The sequence below is a fragment of the Mobula hypostoma genome, chromosome 4, assembly GCF_963921235.1.
Source record: "Mobula hypostoma chromosome 4, sMobHyp1.1, whole genome shotgun sequence".
NCBI lineage: Eukaryota > Metazoa > Chordata > Chondrichthyes > Myliobatiformes > Myliobatidae > Mobula > Mobula hypostoma.
Genome location: NC_086100.1, coordinates 121,272,257 through 121,293,717, shown reverse-complemented (window position 1 = coordinate 121,293,717; position 21,461 = coordinate 121,272,257). Strand labels below are relative to the sequence as shown.

General features: G+C 38.6%; 1 protein-coding gene across 4 annotated transcripts in view; it reads right to left on the bottom strand.

Annotated features, from left to right (window-relative positions):
* The window catches only part of hhip (hedgehog interacting protein), a 138,062-nt gene that overhangs the window by 61,351 nt on the left and 55,250 nt on the right, over nt 1–21,461 (bottom strand). For all 4 annotated transcript variants that reach the window (XM_063046429.1, XM_063046431.1, XM_063046432.1 and 1 more), the window contains exons 5-7: nt 15,210–15,361; nt 10,874–11,047; nt 7,173–7,316 (exon numbers count right to left, since the gene is read on the bottom strand). In XM_063046429.1, the coding sequence (XP_062902499.1) occupies nt 7,173–7,316; nt 10,874–11,047; nt 15,210–15,361 (470 nt within the window). The remainder of the gene's footprint in view (nt 1–7,172; nt 7,317–10,873; nt 11,048–15,209; nt 15,362–21,461) is intronic.

Sequence of the window (21,461 nt, the reverse complement as noted above, 5' to 3'; positions counted from 1 at the left end):
TCCTGACATTATACCAAAACCTGTTGATATAACTTGTGCTGAGAAGATTGAGGAAATTAAATCTCTCTCAGTATGAAATAATAAAAGGTAGTTTGGCTTTCACCAAACTCCCATTCATGTTAATAAATACAAAACACCCCAACATTTAGTTTCCTAAGCCAGACACTTCTAATTCCTTGAGTGTCAGGGATCAAAAAAAAATTACATTCATTACTTATTGCTTTACTTATTTAATCTAACTCGTTAACATATATATACTTACTGTATTTCACAGGTTTTTTCCCTCTATTATTATGTGCTGCATTGTACTGCTGCCGCAAAGACAACAAATTTCACAGCGTATGCCAGTGATATTAAACCTGATTCTGATTCTAATGTCTACTGAGTTCCTGGTGATCCATGAGTTGTTCCGATAGAAAAGATTTATCTTTTGCTTGGTCTTCTGTTGATCCTGCCGGGAATTATACTGTGGCTCTGAGCTCTCTAATGTGCTCACCATTCCAGTAGAATCTGCCAGTCCCTGTGTTAGTGAATAGCTCCCCACACTTGCTCTCAGATTACATGTCTGGAATAGGATTTGAAGCTTATAACCCTCTGTCTCTACTCATAATACAATAGAACAACTTCATTCACTGACAACATACACAAAAAAAAGCTGGTGAACGCAGCAGGCCAGGCAGCATCTATAGGAAGAGGTACAGTCGACCCTTCGTCAGGACTAACTAAAAGAAGAGCTAGTAAGAGATTTGGAAGTGGGAGGGGGAGGGGGAGATCCAACATGACGTTCATTTAGCGCATGATAAAGTAAGGGGCTGGATTAATGGGTTAAAATAAGAAGAAATAAGTACAAATCACAACATGGCAGCTCAAGTATCAGAATTCAATTTTGAAAATCTGTAAAAAAAAACTAATCTCAGTAAATGTAGCCACAATTGTGCAGACTGTAAAATTCCAATTAATACTCTGAGGAAGGAACCCTCCCATATTTACGCTGTCTGGATTTATATGCAACAATATAATATCAGGAAAATTCTTTACCAGTATCCAAAACTGCTGCAAATAGATCTTCAAAACATTGGGAATCAGGTTTGTCTGTGCCCAGAAAGCCTTTGGAACAGTGGTCACATCCACCAAAATGCACCACAGGATACTAAGAATGTGATCATCACAGCTAAACAATGTTTTGATTCAGATAATTCCTTCTTCAGTTCAGGTATTATTTTATATTTAAATTGTTCCCTGAGTTACGCCTCTTATCCAGGATGCACCTCTACTCGCTTCATCCCTTTCATGATTCAGGACGTTCTGAAGTGCCTCACAGCCAATCAAATATATTTGAGATGTGTAACATGTGAGAAACTTATTGTTAACTTATTATTCAATTCAATGTTAAACAGGGAATGTCATTTCCCTCTCTTTCAGAATTTAATCTGTAAATTAAATGACCAATAATTTTCAGACATTTTCTTATATCCTGCCAAGATTTTTTTTATATTGACATCTTTGCTGCACTTGAAAAATTATTTCTAACAACTTTTAAGGGGCAATGACAAGGCCATTGCTTACTGTTCTTGAAGTTACAGGTTTGGATGTGTTCCTGTAATGTTTTTTAATCCAAAACACAAATCAAAGGAAAAATATGGGGTCAGGATAAACCCGCATGCAGTTCGTTTTTATTTTACTGAGACATGCACTTATGACCCTGGTGGTGTAATGACGTATGCCATTCATGTATTTTTGTATATAACAGTAATGAATTATATAAACCACAAAGAATGATTAATCAAATAATATATTTTCTGTATTACTCAAATATTACGGAAATTTTAAATACACAACAGTTCCCTAAGTGATCCATCAACAGTGTGTGTGAAAGCCGGTTATGTGGTCTGCTGATTCTCTCAATGGCCACACAATCAGAATCTGGGAGAGAACTGAGGTCTCCTGGCAGAGGCGTGAAAAAGTGATGGAAAAATTAATAATGATTGCAGCAAGTGGAGATGTGTCCCAGTATACCAAAGGATTATAGCACTGTGCCAAAGAATACTGTTTCTGAGAATCTAAAGAGGCGAGCTAATATTAAGTTTTTTTAGAATTGTAGGAGATCAAATATTTCAGGGAAAGTTACAAAAATCAGATAGTAACTATTCTGGGCCTGTTGAAATTGCAATAACAGGTTGCTGCAGTGCCAAGAGTAGAAAGGAATGGGTTAAAACAGTATAAGCTTTTCAAATATGTATGTACATCTACACTACTTTACCTAACAGCAGTTCAGTTTGCTGTGAAAATTCATAATGCTTATAAAGATGAGAATGTTTCAAAACATGGAACAATCTGAAAAAAATTAAGTTTTGGAAAAAGAAGTCAGTCATTAAACCCACTGAGTTAAGTGAACTGTTGAGGCAAGGATTCATCTATTTGAACACCAACCAGCAACTAATATCTTGAAAAACTATAACATAAAATAAAGAACAAGACACCTTCCTACTACTTTTTGCAAAAGACAAGGATGGAAAATTAGTTTTTGATGTTGAAGCTAATTTTCATGTCTATACTTCTATTTTTTTTCCAGGTAGTAAACTTAATTAATATCTGAATCTGGATCCCTTACAATCACATCCATTCTTATTTCAACCTTCTCTGGTCCTACAATCCTCTGACACTTTCACAATCCTCCATTTCTAATTCTCCAGCACCGTCCACCATCACACTCCACACTTACAGGTTCTTTCAACCGTATAAGCATTATCCTGCAGGCTGCTCGGACTTCTGAAAGCCAAAAAATAAACTGCACGCAGTGGAAAGAAAATGGAAAATATTGGGAAAATTCAACATATTAATTAACACTTGCAGAGATAGAAGCAAAAGTAACACTTCAGATTAATGATTCTCCATTATATTTCAGGACACCTTTTGAATTATCATGACGTTACTTGTCTCACACAGACTATTTTGTATTCACTAAACTTGATGGCCTAGAAATTACACAATGAGTAAAATTAGGGCATCAAAATGTTTTGAGTCGCAGAATGTGCAATATATCACAGTTCTAAGCATTTATGAGTTAGATTCAAAGTACATTTATTATCAAAGTATGTACACAGTTGACAACCCTGAGATTCGCCTTCCCCTCAGCCAGCCATGAAATGAAGAAAACCATGAAACCCATTCAAAGAAAAACATCGAATACCCAAGTGACACCGTTATCAAGAGTCCAGGCATATTCAGTCCAGCTCAGTTCAGTCTAACCTGACGCTGCATCTTCACTTATTATCAAAGTATGTATACTTTATACATCCTTGACATTCGTCTCCTTACAGGCAGCTACAAAACAAAGAAACCTAATAGAACCTATTCAAACAAAAGAAGACTGTTAGACACCCAACGTACAGAGAAAAAGAAAGCCAGGCAAACGATAAAAGTAAACCAATAGTATTGAGAACTGAAGTTCACATAAGTGAGTTCACATGGTGATAGTTGCAGGCCACAGCCACGATTCGGAGCAGAGACGAGTAAATGGTGCAGAGTAACGAGTCAGCTGCGCGCCGCAGAGGCCAGATCACCTCGATCAAAATCACACAAAAATTGCAAAGAAAAAAGCAACGCAAAAACAGTGCATTGGGTGTTAATATCTCAGTTATCAGCAGCCTTTGCAACTGCTCTCCTTAGGACCAAAAGGAATGAAGAGGAGTATGAAGGTGACTGTCATGTATGTGCTCCTGATGGAAGGGGTTGGGCTCCTGGATTAAAGAAGAGAAACTCACTCCCATAAAAGGAGACACCATGGCTACCCCAGCGGAGAGTGGAGGCATCTTCACCTCAAGAATTTTAGTAGGGACTGGCTCTTTGTGACATAGCAACAGACATCTATATTTTGGAGCTTCTGTTGCTAGGTGTTTGACTTGAAATGTTTCCCTGTTTCTCTTTCCTTAGACGGTGCCCGAGCTGCTAAACGTTTCCAGCAGTTTTTATTACTCTATAGGCGAGGCCTGTTTCTGCACTTGAAGGCTGCTCCACTCAAACTGTTCACTCATATTAGAAAACCACAAGAGTGACATCAACCATATACTGCATGCTGAATGGTATGATTTAAATGTGCGCTGAATATGTTAAACACATGGAGAAAAGCACTGCTACACCCAGCATGGATGGAGATGGAGATGGAGATACATTCCGAGCATAGTGCATCAATATGTCGTCCTTCGGTAACTTTCCAGACGGTCCACATTTTACATTTCACGTACAGAAGTCGTTCTCGTTATTATGCCACAATGAATTGAGCAATACCACTACAATACACTGAGCACTAACTTATAGGACCACTGAATTACTAGGCAAATGCACTATTTGATCACTGGGGATAGAAGCTTATGTTAAGACTGTAACTTACCATAAACTTTCTTCATAGCTCAAAAGCATACTCAGTTTATTTGGAAAAGTCTGTAATATGTGGCTATATGACCAAATAAACTTTAAGTCTTGCAGCAGGACTATAAAAAGGACTATCCCAGAACTGACCGCAGTGCAACACACTTACCAGCCTCCTAAAGTCAACAAATGTTCACAGAAAAGCTATAGGGAGTGCGTGCCTTTCATAAGTGTTCGTAATATTGGTTCCATCTCTTAAACTGTCAATGATTTTGGCAATTTAAAAACAAAATTTAGTTCTCTCTCTCGCTGTCGCTCCCTCCCTTCGAACTCCAACCTTCAGGCCTAAATGGAACCAGACGCCGATGTCCCAGAAGAGGCAGCATTTTGTTCACAGCCAGGAAGGCAGCCACTAATGGGCCGGGGTCACAGCAAAAGAACACCTCCCAGTACCACAGTGCTGATCTAGGACTGCTGTTAGTTTCAAAGATGATTTCATGCTCTTACAATTTTCTTGCAGTGGCCAGAAAAGCTGGGCATTCCACATGTAAACACCAGGCTGAGATGAATAGTTAGAATTTATGATGCCTATTTTAGCCCATGCAGTACAGGTAGAGCTCGTCCTGTGGTTTTGCCATCATCTTGAAGGCATCATAGTAGGAAGGCAAACAAAAGTTTTGCTATTGATTACTGTCTCTGTTTCTTACTGCTGCTCAGATTCTATCTACTGTTTGGCCTCGATTTGTAATTAACAATGCTTTAGCAGAGCAGTGGGCCATACAGACATATATCTTAAATATAAACGCAGCAAATCAAACAAAAACAAAAGTAAAAGAGGTAAACAAAGAGCATGAGAAAAGACTACAAGTAAGCGTAAAAAGAAATCAAATGCAGACATATTCTGGAGCTATATACACACACGAAAGGGCTTGCAAGAATGGAGGCTTGACCAATGAAACCAAAAATAGATTATGGTGGGGTGATTATGGCTGAGGTACTAATGAGAGCTTACCTCCACTGTTCACCAAGGGAGAAACCCTGCTGGAATCTCAGCAGAAGATTTAGTTGGATAAAGAGGAAGTACCAGAAAGGCTGGGTCCACTTAAAGTGGATCCACTGCCTGGAAAACTGAGGGAAGGAAGTAAGTTGCAGAGACCCAGGGTATAATCTTCCAAACATCTAGAAATTCAAGGTGGTACTGGTGACCAGAAATTTGCAGATTTTACACCTTTGTTCAAAAACAAGATGTAATTGCATTTCAGTGTGTTTAATTCTGGTGGTGGGGAGAAGAGTAATCAGGAACACAATTAGCAGTCACTTGTTGATTAATTAGAAAAAGTCTGGATGGATTTGGAATGGAAAGATGACTTCATAGCTTTTTTGGTGAAGTAACAGGGAACATATATGTAGGAAATGCAGTTATTGTGCGTACACGCTTTCCAAAATGCATTTGATGAGCTGCCACATGTTAGTCTTCTCATTGAGATGGAAAATCATGCTTGTAGCTAAGGTAGAAAGCTGGCTAAGTAACAAGATATAAATTAGTAGTAAAATATTGTTTCTCAGGTTGACTGAAGTTTACAGAGGAGTTCCTGGGACATAGTACCATGACCATGGTTTACTCTAAAAGGCTACAGTACTAATCAGTTGGACTTGTAAATTTCCACATTTACAGATAACAGAATATTTGGCGGTATACTGAAATATGAGGAGGATAGTAGTAGATTTGATGGTGACATAGACAGGCTGGTGGAATGGGCAAGTACGAGGAAGATGAAATTTGATCCTGAGAAATGCAAAGTATTACATTTTGGTATGTAGGATGAGAAGAGAGAATATAAAGTATATTCCAAAATTATAAATGTGTGAGAGATCTGGGATATGTAAACACAGTTCATTAAAAGGAGTAGAGCAGAGAAGATTGAGAATATACTTCATATATGCATGATTTATACATATCTGAGATTTGTCTTCCCCACAGACAGCCATGAAACAAAGAAGAACCCTGGAAGCCTTTCAGAGAAAAAAACATCAACTCTCTCCCCCCTCCACCCCCCCATACGCAAAAAAAAACAACAAATTGCGCAAGAGCAACAGAAAAATGAGTGAAAACACAGAATCAAAAGGCGTATTTCAGTTCAGCAAAGTGCTCATTATTTGCAGGGTGCCCCGACTCAAATTCATCCAAACCAGCAACAAAAATAAGGAGTGACCAGAATCTGAAACACATCATAAACATGAATTAAGAGTCCACAGTCCATATTATTGAAGCAGACAGAATCCTGGGCTTTATAAGTAGAAGGATAGAGTGGAATAGCAAGGAACTTACACTAGAAAAGGCTTTGCAGAAGGACCTAGCAATATTATTATAGAGGTTAGTAACTTATGTTACTAACTTAGGCCAGAGTGGTTGGGGGTTGTTTTGCAATAGAGGCGGTCATGAGGGGAGCAGATGGAAAAATTTTAAATGATGGAAGATTCAGATAGAGTAGATACAGATAAACTATTGCTATTGCCAGAGATGACAGGAATACAGGTGATTGATAAAAGAAGCAAAACGGCAAGATAGAAAAGATAGTAAATGGTTAGGAACTGAAATCTACGTGAGTAGTTGCTTTGGGGACAGAATCAGTTCTATCATTCTTAGGGAAATGGGTAAAGTACTGAAACATTTTTTTTGGATACAAGTTGAGTCTGGTTTCTTTGCATTGCATTTGACCATGCAACAAGTTCATTGCAAACTGGTTTATGTATTTCAACGATAGTAATTTGAATTTATTTGCAGGATCTTTAAACACACTCACCTGCCTGGATTATGAAGCCCATGTGCAAATATTTCTGGTGGTTGATTGCTGCTATTGAAGTAAGGATTGCTTCTGGGAATAGAATAAGGTGCATTGCAGGAATCTGTATCTACATTGATTCGAAGCACAGACCCTGTAAAATCACTGGAAGGATTGCAGAAAAATATTAGAAAAGAAAATTATTCTGTCAAGAAACAAATAGTATTCAAATATTAAAACATTGTATATTCAGTTAATTTGCCAAGCTCACAAAACTGAATCGGGGACCTTTCACTTTGAGTACTGTACTTCTTCACTTAGAAAACAGCAATGTGAAAATGCACATGTGGCAACTTCTCCCTCCCTTCCTTTCCTGTCCTGAGGAAGGGTTTCAGCCCAAAACGTCGACTGTTTACCGTTTTCCATAGATGCTGCCTGACCTGCTGAGTTCCTCCAGCATTTTGTGTGTGTTGCTTTGGATAAAAGGTTATTCTGAATGGCATTTCTTCACAAAAGAGTTGATGAATAACAGCATGGAAACAGGCACTACAGTCCAAGATATCGGTGCTGGTGATGATGCCAATTTAAACTAATCTTATCTGTCTGCACATAGTCTATATCCCTGTTTACGTGTCTGTCTAAATGTTTCCTACATGTTGCTTTTGTATCTGTTTCCATCACCTTTCCTGGCTGCGCATTCCAGGCAACTATCTCTCTGCAAAAAAAAAACTTGCCTTGCAAATCTCTCCTCTTATCTTAAAGCTACGCCCTCCTATATTAGATATTTCCATAAGACCATAAGACATAGGAGCAGAGGGGGTCATTTGGCCCATCGAGTCTGCTCTGCCACAGATCATGGCTGATTTATTTTCCCTGCCTTCCTCCTGTAATGATTGATGCCCTTACTAATCAGGAACCTAACAACCTCCGCTTCAAATATACTCACTGACTTGGCCTCCACAGCTGGTTGTTGCAGGCCACAAGAGAGTAGGTAGTTAGACACGTTCCCAGGATGCTTCTATCCTGGCAAACAGACTTGTCAACTTCCCCTATTCATGCCTTTTGTAATTTTGCATACTTCTATCAAGTGAACTGATCAGCTTCTGCCTCTCCGGAGAAAACAATCCAATTTTGTCCAATTTCTCTTTGATAGCAAATGCTCTCCAATCCAGGCATCCTAGTTGACCTTTTGACCGTCTCTGAAGTCTCCACATCCTTCCTGTGATGCAGTGACTAGAGCAAGATGCAATAACCCAACTGTGGCCTCACCCAAGTTTTATACAGCTGCAACATTGCTTCCCAACCAATACATATAATGAAATAAATAGTGTTAAAAGAAAGAAAAATAGAGGTAATATTCATGAATTCATTGCCCACTCAGAAATCTGATGGTGTAGGGAAAGAAGCAGCTCCTGAAATGTTGAGTGTGCATCTTCAGGCTCCTGCATGTCCTCTTTGATGGCAGCAATGAAGAGGGCATGTCCTAGGTGATGGGGGTCCTTCATGATGACAATGGTAACAATGATGATGTGAAGAAACAATAAACTCTTCTAAACTTCTTGAACTAGCTGGAAACATTTCGCACTCTCAATGGGAGATACAAAAGACAGTTCACTTACATCATGTCTTACCACATTCTCAAGATTATCCCACACATTGTTTTTTTTTAATTAATTAGTTTTGAAATAGACACAACTGCTAAATTATGCAGGTCAGGCCCTTGGTGCAACATCTTTTTTCATCTGTGATAATGCACTAGTCTTCATTTCTGTGACCAGATTTCATTTTCAGCTTGTGGTCCATTGGAATTGTAAACCGTGACAATTTGAGCAACTTCAGCTAACTGTTAGGTTTATTTAACAAATGAATGATTACCAGTAGCAATCCCATCCTCTCTGTATTCTGGTTGTATAATGTCTCAGGGGTTATCCTTTTAATGTAATTTCTCCTCACATTAAAGTTAGGAGGCAAGACACAAGGTAGCTAGCTAAGTGAAGTTGATCATTTGATAGGAATTAATTTGTGTGTTAAAATTAAAGAACGCCACAGACTCTGAGCCTCATCATGCTTTTCTCTGGCTCAATGAAAAAATTATATTAGTCCCACTCCTCTCCTCTTTCTCCGTCACTTACCTGTATCTACCATTGTTTCATTCTGCTCCATAACAACTCAAGTCACAGAAAAACAATATTCTCAAGTTTCATTTTCTTCTTGTTTTAAATCTGTACCTCAGATTTCCAAATATTATTGCTTAAATGTTGGGGGATGCACTCATCTTTGGCACCCATTTCCCTTCATTTTGTTTTAATAAGTTATGGGGTGTAAACTTCATTGGCAAGGTGGCCTTCAAAGCCCATCTTCAATTGCCCTTTAAGCTCAATGACTTGCTAGGGCATTTCCAATGAGCAGTTAACAGCTGAGTATTTTGTTGTGTGTTGGAGTTGTATGCAGACCCATACTGGGTAAAAACTAGTGTGTTTCCTCCCTTAAACAATTCTGAGTGGGTTTCAACTGTTTTTTAAAGTGGGTTTTTAAGATAAACCTGGAATAAAAAAGAACTATTCTCAGCATTGGTGACCACTTTGGGACTATTACTGAGAATAGTTCCTTTATTCCAAATTTATTTAAATAATTGCATTTTGTTTCCCGAGGTAAGAATTGAACTCTTGTCCATGATGTAAAACTGTGCTACCTATTTAAGTTCTATAGCTTCAATTTTGCCAACATGCCTATTTTAAAAACTACATTAAATGACAGTTGAAAATCCATTTATAGATACAGTAAGCACATTACCCTCCTTATTACACCATCAAAAAAATTAATCATGTCAGTTGACTACAATATAGCTTCAACATATCCATACAGGCTTAATATTATTAACCTGTACTTTTTCAAGAATTAACTGTTCATTTTCCTCCATTGACACTGCCTGACAAGCCGAGTTCCTCTAGCACTTTGTGTGTTTGTTGCTCCAGATTTCCAGCATCTGCAGAATCTTTCTGAGTGCCAGCTGAGACAATCCCAGGTCAATGCCTCTAAATACTTCCCTGCCCACTGAAGTTAGTCACATTGGTAGCTTTATCTTTGCTTTGAACAACAATATGATATTTTGTAATATTCTAGTATACTATTATTGCTTTGATAGCTAACATGAATTGGAAGACTGAGGTTTTAGCTTTTGCAATTATTTCTATTTGTCATAACATACAAAAAAAGCCACGGAATTGAAACACCACCCTATTTTATTTACTATTGCCCACTACTGTATCATTTCTTATGTTCTACACTGAACAAATAACAAAATAGTGCATAGAAGAGCAAATGGAAAACTGCTTTTTAAAGCTTTATTGTATGTTTTGACATTGTCAAAAGACACTGCTCTTTTATTTTCCTGAACACTGGACATTAAATCCCTCATCGATGTGCTTTCACAACACTGCCATTCCTTAATTTACAGAAACAGTCCCTTCTTGGAAAATGTTCTGTGAAGCCAATTTTTTGTAAGTCGAAGACTAGACAAAATGAAATTTGAGCATTATAGTATAGTACATTGTATTCCTGTTGGTGGATACTCACACAGTGAAAAATGGGTTTACATAACAAAAGACTTGTACCCAAAAGAATCAATGGCTAATCACAAAAACAGGTAAATTGAATTGCTGATAATTCAAAGGATAGTAAAATGCATTTTACAATTTGTGAGTTTATTTTTTTTTGCTTACCTTAACCCATCCATCTCTTCCATATCATCAAGAGTAATCATTCCGTCTCCAAGGAAGATGTACAGGAAGCCATCAGGCCCAAACATTAGCTGTCCACCCAAATGCTTTCTGTGCAACTCTGCGACTTCAATCAATACCTTTGCTGTTCTTGTATCCACTTGATTTACATTTTTTCTGTGTAATAAGTTATAATTACGCTAACAACTCTGATGTGTTCTTTTGAAAAATGCAGTAAAATAATTTTCAATAGTACAGTGACTTTCATGACTTCTGATGCACCAAAGAGCTCTCCTATCAAACTGGTATTTTTCGTTGAACACCAACTCTGTGTGATCGTTACGTTTGCTTCTACAATTGGCGCTGTAAGCAGGGTACTCCACTGGATTGCAACCAACTATGGGGCTTCTGGTTGGGTGCGTGTTTGAGAAACCACCTTGTTAGGTTAGGGGATAACTCCATAGTCTGTGAATGTAAATTGTGGTAAAAAGAGACCTTGGAGCGTAAGGAGTTTGGTGTCTGAGGATGGGGGATTGGGGAGTCTGTGTAACTGGTGGGTGGCGTCTGGATTGTTAGAGGTCACTTGATTTGGGAAATTGATTGACTAACCAATGTGATTTGAGACATAGGCTCAGGGATCCGGAATTGTAAGACGTGGTCATGGTGGAAAAAAGAAACCCAGACGAAACCGGGGAAGTAGAGTGGGAATAAGAGGGATCCCTCGTACAAGTGGCAGTGCACCATAGCCGTAAATTGATACAAAGGATGGTTAAGAAGGGTTACAATCCGGATGGAACTATCCCTGAACAAATTGCTTCGTGGAAGGGACAAGGGAAGGGCAAATATACATTTGTAAAAAGGCCATAGTAATAGTAACAGCCTGATTGCAGAATCACCACAGAAATGTCCGGCAAACAAGCTCAGAACTCCCCGGTTTTGGGGCAGACGGTAGGTACTGTAAGCCCACACGTGCCTCAGATTGGGATTATTCAGCTGACGCTGTGGGTGAGTATGGGACTCTTAATAAAGATTCACAACCTGCACCCTATAACAAGGTAGAAGTGGGTGCCTCAGAACTAGTACCCTTCCAGGTCTTCTGGAAGACCATGGGAAATAATGCTACAGAGTCCATTATTAGCATTGTTACAGCAATTGAGAAACAGATATTGCTAAATGAATTACCTGCTATCAAACATAATGATGATAATGTGACTTTTAGCAAATGGTTGAAGAATGAAGGGAGGCCTACCATCTGACTCTGGATGATATACACATCCTTTTAAAGGTCAAAATACCCAGGGAGGTCAGGTCCACAATGCCCGACCATATTCGAAATAAAGATTGGCTTAAGGGAGAAGCAGATCCCCAGAGGACAGACTGGAGGAAGTTACTGAGGCAGCTAAGGATGTGATAGGTGAAGGACAGGCAAATTGTACCAAGATTAATTTAGCAGGAGCAGAAAGAGATAGTCAAGGATTACAGGCCTAAACAGGATGATGACCAGTCCCTACAACTCTGAAAGATGGCATGGGGCCAAATCTGACCCAGATAATAAAAATGGGGCTACCCGTTGGCCACATGTTTAATCAAATATTTAACTGGGCCATGACAGCAGAGGCAGACCGGGAAAAAACAAACGAATGTGCAGCCACAGTGGCAGGTGTAAGACAGGGCAAATGAGGAGATGCCGAATGTTTCAGTGCGGAAGAAGAGGGTGGTTGGCCTGGGATTGTAAGGACATGGAACAGGGCCAAGTTGCTGTGGGAGATGGCCCAGGCAGGACAAGAGTTGATCAAAAGATGGTGGGGTAGCGGGGCAAGGACTGCGGACAAGCTGAGGATCACCACTTTGCTTTGAGCGGTAGCGTAGCGGGACCTATTTTCCAGATCTCCGCAGAGGAGTTAAAAACGAATCCTGAGGAAATGACCGGTATTGGCTCTCGGTGACAAGGGTGGGGACCCCAGAATGTTTGTTAATACACTGTTAAGGAACCAGTGCACTATGTTGGTAGACACTCTGGCCTCCATATTGATAAAAAACCTTGATTTACCTAAGTAAAACAACAGTACTTGGGGGGAAGAAGGATCCATGCTCGTTCTATTAAATTAACCTGTACTGATACAGACTGAGGACATGAGTACTACTTACATATCCGGGCTCGCAACAACCACAAAGGCACCACCTTGGGGATAGATCTACTGTAATGTCTAGGAATGGTAACCAAGGCAGGTACAAGGAAAATTATTTGGGTAATGAAAGCTCGCCCTTGGTGGAAGAAGGGGATGATATATATATACTCTATGTCACAAGTCGCGACCTTAAAGCCCAATGGGCAGTGACGGTAGTTTGGGGTCTTATTGCAAAAACATATCCCCATATCCCCGAGTGTGGACCACTTGCAAACAAGACAGTGGCCTTGTTGAGGTGACACACGTTTTTATCGTGGGTCCATCACGCCTGGCCAACTATTTCCCAAAGGGATTCCCCGATCTGGCCAGTACCTAAGCCAGATAGGAACTAATGGCTAACCATTGATTATACCTCTCTGAACAAACAGGCCTCTCTGGAACATCCTAGTGGTGAACCCATCTATCATTTTGAATGGTGTGAGACCAGAGCAGGATACTTTTACTGTCTTAGATATTGCAAATGGTTTTTGGTCAACTCCAGTATATCCTGGTAGTTGGGATAAGTTAGGTTTTAATGTCCAGGGACAGCAGTATATTTGGACAAGGCAGCCTCAGTGTATCCAAAACAGCCCTGTCCATTTCCATTTACGTTTGGCTAGAATAATCACCCGTGTCCTCTTGGCAGATCCCAGTAGCAGTATTCTGCAATATGTGGATGGTATTCTAATTGCATCTCCGGGACAGAACGAGCATATCCGGGTGGTTTTGAGGACTCTACAGGTTATCGAAAACATGGGACTGATGGTAAACCCCTCCCAGGTACAGTGTGGACAGTCTGAAATTTGGGACACAAGATCAGACAGGGTGAGAGAGTGATACTCAAGGAATGTAAAGTCCAGTCAGCATAGGCTGTTCTTTCCCATCCCTCTTCACAAGACTATTCCCTCAACATGGCATTGAATCCAATGAATACACTGTTGAGTCTGCAAGACAAAAATGCCCTTCCTTTATGAATGGACCAAAGCTGTATGCAGTACTACACATCTAGGCTCACTAAAGTCCTGTGCAATTGCAGCATGGCAATAAAACCTTTGTGGTGTGACAGGGCAGGGGAGATTCATTGGCACTGGGGGCCTTGTGCCTTTAGCTGGGGATGAGAGAGGGAGGGAGAAGGATCACGATTGTGCAACTTGTTCCTTAAGTCAGCAGGAGAGTTGAGAAGAATCTGAAAATGAGGAAAATGGCAGAATGGGGGAAGATGGAGGGAGAAAGTGGGAGGCAGCTGTAGGTAGAAGAGTTTCTTGGGTGTCTTACAGGGTTATAGGTCAGCTGATAGGGAGACTGAGGACCTGAGATTAGAATCAATATTGGGAGGACATTAGGAGAGCATGAGGGTATGAGTAGAACAGTAGTTGGGCCAATACTGGACCTGAAGGATGAAAGTATGGAACTTATTTAACAGGTGCCCAATTCAGTACTGCATGCCAAACACTAGTTTGTCCCAGAAATGCCCAGTGATATTTAAACCTGCAACAACTCAGTCTGACCTCTATACATGCACAGGAATTACTATCGCACTCTGCACCTATTATACGGACTTGTTGAAATATCTGAACTAATGCAAGACAACTCAGTAATGGTTATTATGTGTTTTATAACAGAAACAATTTTCATCCGGACAATTATTAAAACAAAGATAAGTAATGAATTTCTTAGCTATTGAACATAAATTCTCTAGCACTGTTTAAAGAATAACTTGTACCACAAACAATGAGAACATATTTTAGTCTGTTAATTATAAACTATTAAAAATTCCTTTCTGAAAATTAAAGTTTTTAATTTTGACATTGAAATTGCTCTATTTTCCCCTCAAATCATTCTGGGAACGGATTTTTTATTTTAAATTAGAAAACTAATGATTATATCAGGGAAAATTAATCTGAATGTTTACTGAGCGCCAGTGGCAAGTTATTCTGGGCATTTTAGCTGCTGATGTCAATTATATAGCTTACTAATTGTTAATCCCACCTTCTCAAGAGTTTGGCTTCAAAACTATTAATGCAAACGACAGAAAATAATTGAAAATAAATTATTGATAATTATTTTAATAACAAGATATTTACAGCATTAGAAAGCCTATGATATTCTGTTTGAAGATGTTCAATAATTGCTACTTGAATTATATCCTGGAGCATAAGTAAATGTACTACCTGGATACAGTGTATTCGACTACTCTAAGAATGTGGTCATGTGGTCCAATTGCCCATCGCTCTTGGTTGGTGGTATAGGACACATAGAGCTTTCCATTTTTCTTGTATTTAGGATGGAATGCAAGGCTTAACAATCCTCTTTCATCTCCACCCTGTGGTTAAAGAAAATAAAGAAAGCATTGTAACATTAAATATATTCTCTGTTTTGTATCATCTGGAACCCGATGTAGAGAATCTTTGCTGGTGTGGAAAATTTCCTTATAAATTCTTTTCTTTAATTCACTGAACAACAAACAAAGACACTATAAAATACGCCCCTTTAAATAACTCTCTAAGTTAGAACCAGACATTTCTCACAATTGACTTCAGGACTCATTGTGCATAAAAACATCTTACCGCGCTATTATGAAGTGATTTGTGTGTGTAATCTCTGGATCTCCATGAAGACAAGTCTAAATGCCTGGAAGAATTCTTTGTTCAGCTATTAACTTGCTTATACTCTAAGGGAAACAAATGAGTCCAACACTAGCAGCACTTTTTCCTGCTGTTGATATTCTTAAAGCATCTAATACCACAATGTGAGCTGTGAACTCCTTGTACTCCAAAAACAATTAAAGAGATTGGCGAGTATATGAACTTTTCTTTACCCTGGAGGCAGCTACATCAATTGTCACATCTCTGGCGGTCTTGTTCTCCTGAGTCGACAGTAATTAATTGCCGTTTTCCACTAGTGGCAGTGTATTGGACAATGAAACTATGTAAGCGTTGTAAATGCTTTGAATATTGTGATATTAATTATTGCTTTAAAGTTTTTCTATATTCCGTGAATTGTTTTTCTTCAAATTATGCAGTATTAACTGTAAGTTATAGAAGACAATCATTTGAGATAGTCAATGATCTCTAAATTTTATTATCTAAAGCAATTTTTATGAATTATATGCAGATTACTGGCCACTGTAAGAAACATCAATTGTAAATACGGTATGATGAAACTGACTTGAGTGCAGTAAGCTGATGGTCATAGTTTCAACACCACCAAAGGCACTTTAGAAACGTAACCAGAACAATATTTTATGTTAGTAGAAATAAATGTTAATGTAGCTGTCTATGCAAGTGTGAAACTGCCTTTTAGTAGATGCAGTGGTAGCACGGCACTCACTTGCTGTGCTATTTTCATTGTAAGGATAATAAAACCCAAAATGAATTTTTGCCCAGATGGAGTATATCTAAAAGATGAATTAAAAATGCCAAAAGCCATAGATGGGACTATATTTATGAAACAGATGGCAAATTGTGAATGAACTGAAATACAAATATGCAAACTTCTAAAGAAAAACAGCTGTTGGATCAAAACCCCTTTCATAAAGTGTTAAAAATGATAGGTGATATGGATAAAGCAAATTCTGAAAACATTTAAAATATTAATATAGCTTTAGTATTCTTTTAGGTAAAATATTGCTATGAAATGTTCCCAGGACGGAGACCTAAGTAGTATAAAAGGTTGGTCATTAGCTGCTTGCATAGGAGGTCATGGACAAAATGGTCTGATGCCAATCACTGCTTCTTTTTTCATGCAAAGATTGGTATAGTGACGATTATGACAAGGGCTCATGGCGCTATGAAGCAGGGCATCCTTGAATATCTGAGTCTTCCAGTCAGTGCAAGGGCAGGTTTGAAAAGTCTAAATCATCTTCAGCTTCGCAAGCTGTGTAGATAACCCATCTCAGCCTCTTCTGGAAGATCCACTATCACATAAGCCAGTCGTTATCCAATTCAATTCACTCCTGGTAAAAACACGAAACAGGGAACATAGCAAAAACACAGGGTGTCAACAACATCCCAGAGGACTTCAACTCCAGATCTAGCTGTGTCTTTGTCTAGAAAGTAGCTACAACACTGATAAAGAGAGTAATTGCCCAGGAACATCGAGTGCACGATCAGCAAGACAAATCCAATCCAATCAAAAATTACTGCCTTGATCAGCCTACCTTTAGTCATTAGTAATGTGATGAATGGTGTTGTTTGCAATGTTGTTAAATGCCTCTTATTCACCAATAATTTGCTGGCTGACATAAAAAATTCAAAGTGGTGGAAACACAAGTCAGAGCTCAGTTCCAGAAGTAAATGAGAAAAAAATATACTCTCATCAAGGCTGCAGTGCTTACATTTGCTATTGATGTTCCAGTAATATTGGAAGTCAAAGGAATCAAGGGAAAAATCCTCCACTGGTACATACAGCACAAGGGAAGACTGTTGTGACTTAGAGAGATTAATTATTCCGGTAAGTGAAAAATAGTGGTAAATATTCCTCAGAGTTTGTAAGTGTTTCTCAGGAATTTATTCTAGACCCAACCACTACTTCATCAAGGACCTTCTCTCCAGCAGAAGGTCAAAATTAGGGATGTTTGCTATTGATGAGCAGGTTAATTGAGCTGAGTGCAAGTCAACCCTATCATCCTAGGAATCAACCTCCTGAGCATCTACTGTGCATCAGAAATGCAAGCACATCATTTCTTAAATATTGACATCAACACTGTTTTAGTATTTCAGATGCGTTCACTCTAGTGCCCTGTGAAGCTGTATCAAGACCTCCCTCCTTTTTGGTCCTTTCCACGTGCAAAAAGGATCAACATTCTATTAGCCTTCTTAATGAATTGTTGCACTTGCATGCTTTACTGCTGCACCCCTTTTATGCTAAGTTTGTGTGTTTCATATACTTGGACCTCTAGATTTTATTGGAACACAATTTTGCACTATCAAAATCATCATTGACTGGTAACTCATTTGGACCAGCCCAACAAAACACCGGCTATAAGGACACATCAGGGGCTGCATACCCTGCAGTTATCACCTCCACAGTCACTCCGCCACCTACGAAGCACAAATCTAGAACATGATGGAGTACTCCTTACTTGCCTGGATTTGTGCAACAGCAACAGCTGTTAAGAAACTCATCACCATCGATGACAAAGCAATTTGCTTGACTGGCACCCATCAACCATCCTAAATATACAGTCCCTCCACCAGCTGGCTGCAGTGTATACCACCCGCAATATGTACTGCAATTACTTACCTAGACAATTCCCACAACATGTCTTAATCTCACACCTCTACAACCAAGGACAAGGGGAGTAGGTGGGTGGGAATAACACCATTTGTAGTGCTCAAGTTAAGCACCATCTTGATTTAGAAATATATTGTGGTCCTTCTGAGTCTAAATCCTAGAACTCCTCACCTAACTGGAGAGTGGAGGTGCTTCGTCAAAATTACCCTCAATGGTTCAAGAAGGCAGCTTACCGTCAGCTTCTCAAAAATCAATAAATGCTCTTCATGCTAGCGATGACCAGATCCCAAAATGAGTATTTTTTAAAAATCCCGAGTTTTCTACTAGGAAGAATTGACACACAAAAGCCAGCCTCATTCATTTTCTTTAACAAATGGCAACAAATATTAAAATATTGTTTCCATATGCTTGATTTATGTAAGGAATATGTTCTTAAAAACACTGTATTAATGAAAATGAGCAACGGAGGGTGAAATGCATAACAGACACTTCAGTGCAGTGCATTGCTATGGCAGCAGTAGCACACTGGTCATTACAGCAAGAAACAGATGCCTGAGTCGAGGACACTTACCCTGAAGAGTAATGCCATGATAACACAAAATTAAGAGTTCCAATATTTGCAAACTGAAATTGCCTGTAATTTAAAATTATATTCATATTTAATTGTTTAAAACTACTGTATTTAGACAGTTACTAAATATCTCCTTAAATGAAATCTAGAGTGACAGAAAGACAATGAGATGTTAAAATTTTTTAAGTCTCATTGGTGGGCCTTGCCACCAGTTAGGATTGATTCTGCCTTGCCAGCCCACTGTGTGCGGTAAAAATATGTGTGGGTGTGCGGAAAAGTCAAAGGCATTTTGGCCCAATGACAGTGAAGTTCCAGGATCATCCTGAAGTGGTGCACTGCAATGTAGTTCTCCACCAGGTCCAAGCTGATGGCAGAATAATTTTCCCAACAGAATTTATAATGCTGCATTACCTCCTTATAGGCAAAGGTGACTTAGTATTTGGCTCCAAATCAGTATTTATCATGCTGAAAGACCAATGCATTTGTATTTCTATGTCAGCTTTAAAAATATGCAGCTCTGCTCAATCTTCTACTGTTTCCCATTCTCCACAGTAAACAATTCCTCTTGACTAATTAAATGATGAGGGAAACATAAAGTCAGATTTATTATTGGATAGTTCTAATTGACTGTAGCACTGTGGGAGGAGGTAATATAATTCATTGAATAAACTCTCACCCAGTGTACAACAGGGCTTAGCAATATTTTAATGACTTGCCATTGAAATAGAAATGGATTCAATTCATGTTCATAAAGACAGAAGTTATTTCTTTTTATTTTGAAAACTGTTTTGCTTACTTTGTGATACAACCAAAAAGTCTGATTATAATTAGACATAATTAGAATTTTTACCATATTGTCCCAATTCACTCTTACACCCATGGCCCCATGCCTGGACTTTTGTCTTGGTCTTTCTCTGGTTCTCTGCCCAATCTTTCCTGAGATGACAAGTTTATACCTCTTCTGTTACATTTTGGTAATATTTGTTAATTGTTCTTAAAAGAATATGTCATTATCATTTTCTATACTCCTTTAGATTTCCTGGTAAGAATTATTTAATAAAAAAACAGATCTTGACTGAAAAGGATGTATTAATCGCAGATTTTACAATGATTCTTTAAAGTGATGAACCCAGAGCACAAACCGTCCGAAGGCTCACACTGAGTTCACCTGGTGTTTCAGGCATTGAACATCATTATTAGCACAGTTGTGTGTTATTTGTAACATGATCACATTTTAGTCACATTTATGGATTCCTAAAATAATGCAAAATCTCTTTACTAGCCATTCAACTCAGCCTAAATTGAGTTGCTGAAATTGTACTGTGCTTACACCGCATGCTAAAATTCGCATATCAATAAGAAACTGCAAATGATGGAGACCAGAAGCAAAGGAAGTGAAAATTCTGGTAACCCACAGAAGATCAGAAACCAACTGTAGAAAAAGAAATGGAGATAGCATTTCAGACAAAACCACTTCAGATTAGAAGACCCTTCATTAGGATTGGGAGAGAGAAAAAAATAGTTTGAACTTGCAACATATTACCACCAGAGTCCCACTGGCCGGTTGGAGCTGGTTCTGCTGATGAACTAGTCTCAAATGCCGGTGGGAGCATGTCCGGGATGGAATGGTCCAGTCTAGCTCTTGCATCCCAAAAACATGGCTGTGTTGAGATCAATCTGGCCTCATAACAGTAATGTCACAGGATCATTTCATAAGTGTGCATTACAATGGGACCTGATTCTGGGTCCAAGTTGATGGCAACTTTGTGATGAAATAGACTTGTTTTCCTTTCTTTCCCAGTTTTGATGACAGGTCTTGGATTTGAAATATTATCACTATTTCCCTTTCCCATTCCATAGATGCTGCTTGATTTGCTGAGTGTTTTTAATGTTCTTAATGTTTGAACTTCCTTAAAGTTGTCCTTGTCCACAGAACACTGCAAAATTTATTGATTTACATTTTAAGATGATGTCGGGAAGGGCTACCCCAGGGCTGGAACAAGACACATTGAATGCTAATGAGGATTTATTCCTTTCCCTATTAAACAGAAACAGAAACTTATATACCACAACATATTCCCCCAAAAAATGCTCTGCATTATTAGCAAATTCCCAATACATGTAATTGTATACTGCAAATAAAGTTGGACCTTGATCCTTCATGATGAAAATGCAAGTATTAAGCACATATTACTAAATATTGAGATCCAGCAAGTGCTACATTTGATTTTTATCTGCATCCTTAGAAATCTGTTGTGGAATATTTTGACCTATCACATTTACAATCTAGAGCCCAATTACATTAATTTACAAACAGATAACTTATCAACCACTGTTTATAAAGGAAGCCAAATGGTTTCCTCATTAGGACAACTTTAACAATTTGCATTTATTTATTCAGTGTAGTAAAATAACACTGCTCATGAGTAATATGAAACAAAATTTCCTTTATATAAAGATGTACTTCCTATCATTATCGTTTACATGTCTTACCCGGCAAGCAAATATTTCCTCTCTGTTTACCCAAATAACTCATGATTTATATAATTATTTTATAAATAATGCATATTTCAGAAAAAAGTCACTAACTTAATAATCTTAAAAGCTACGATTAGGC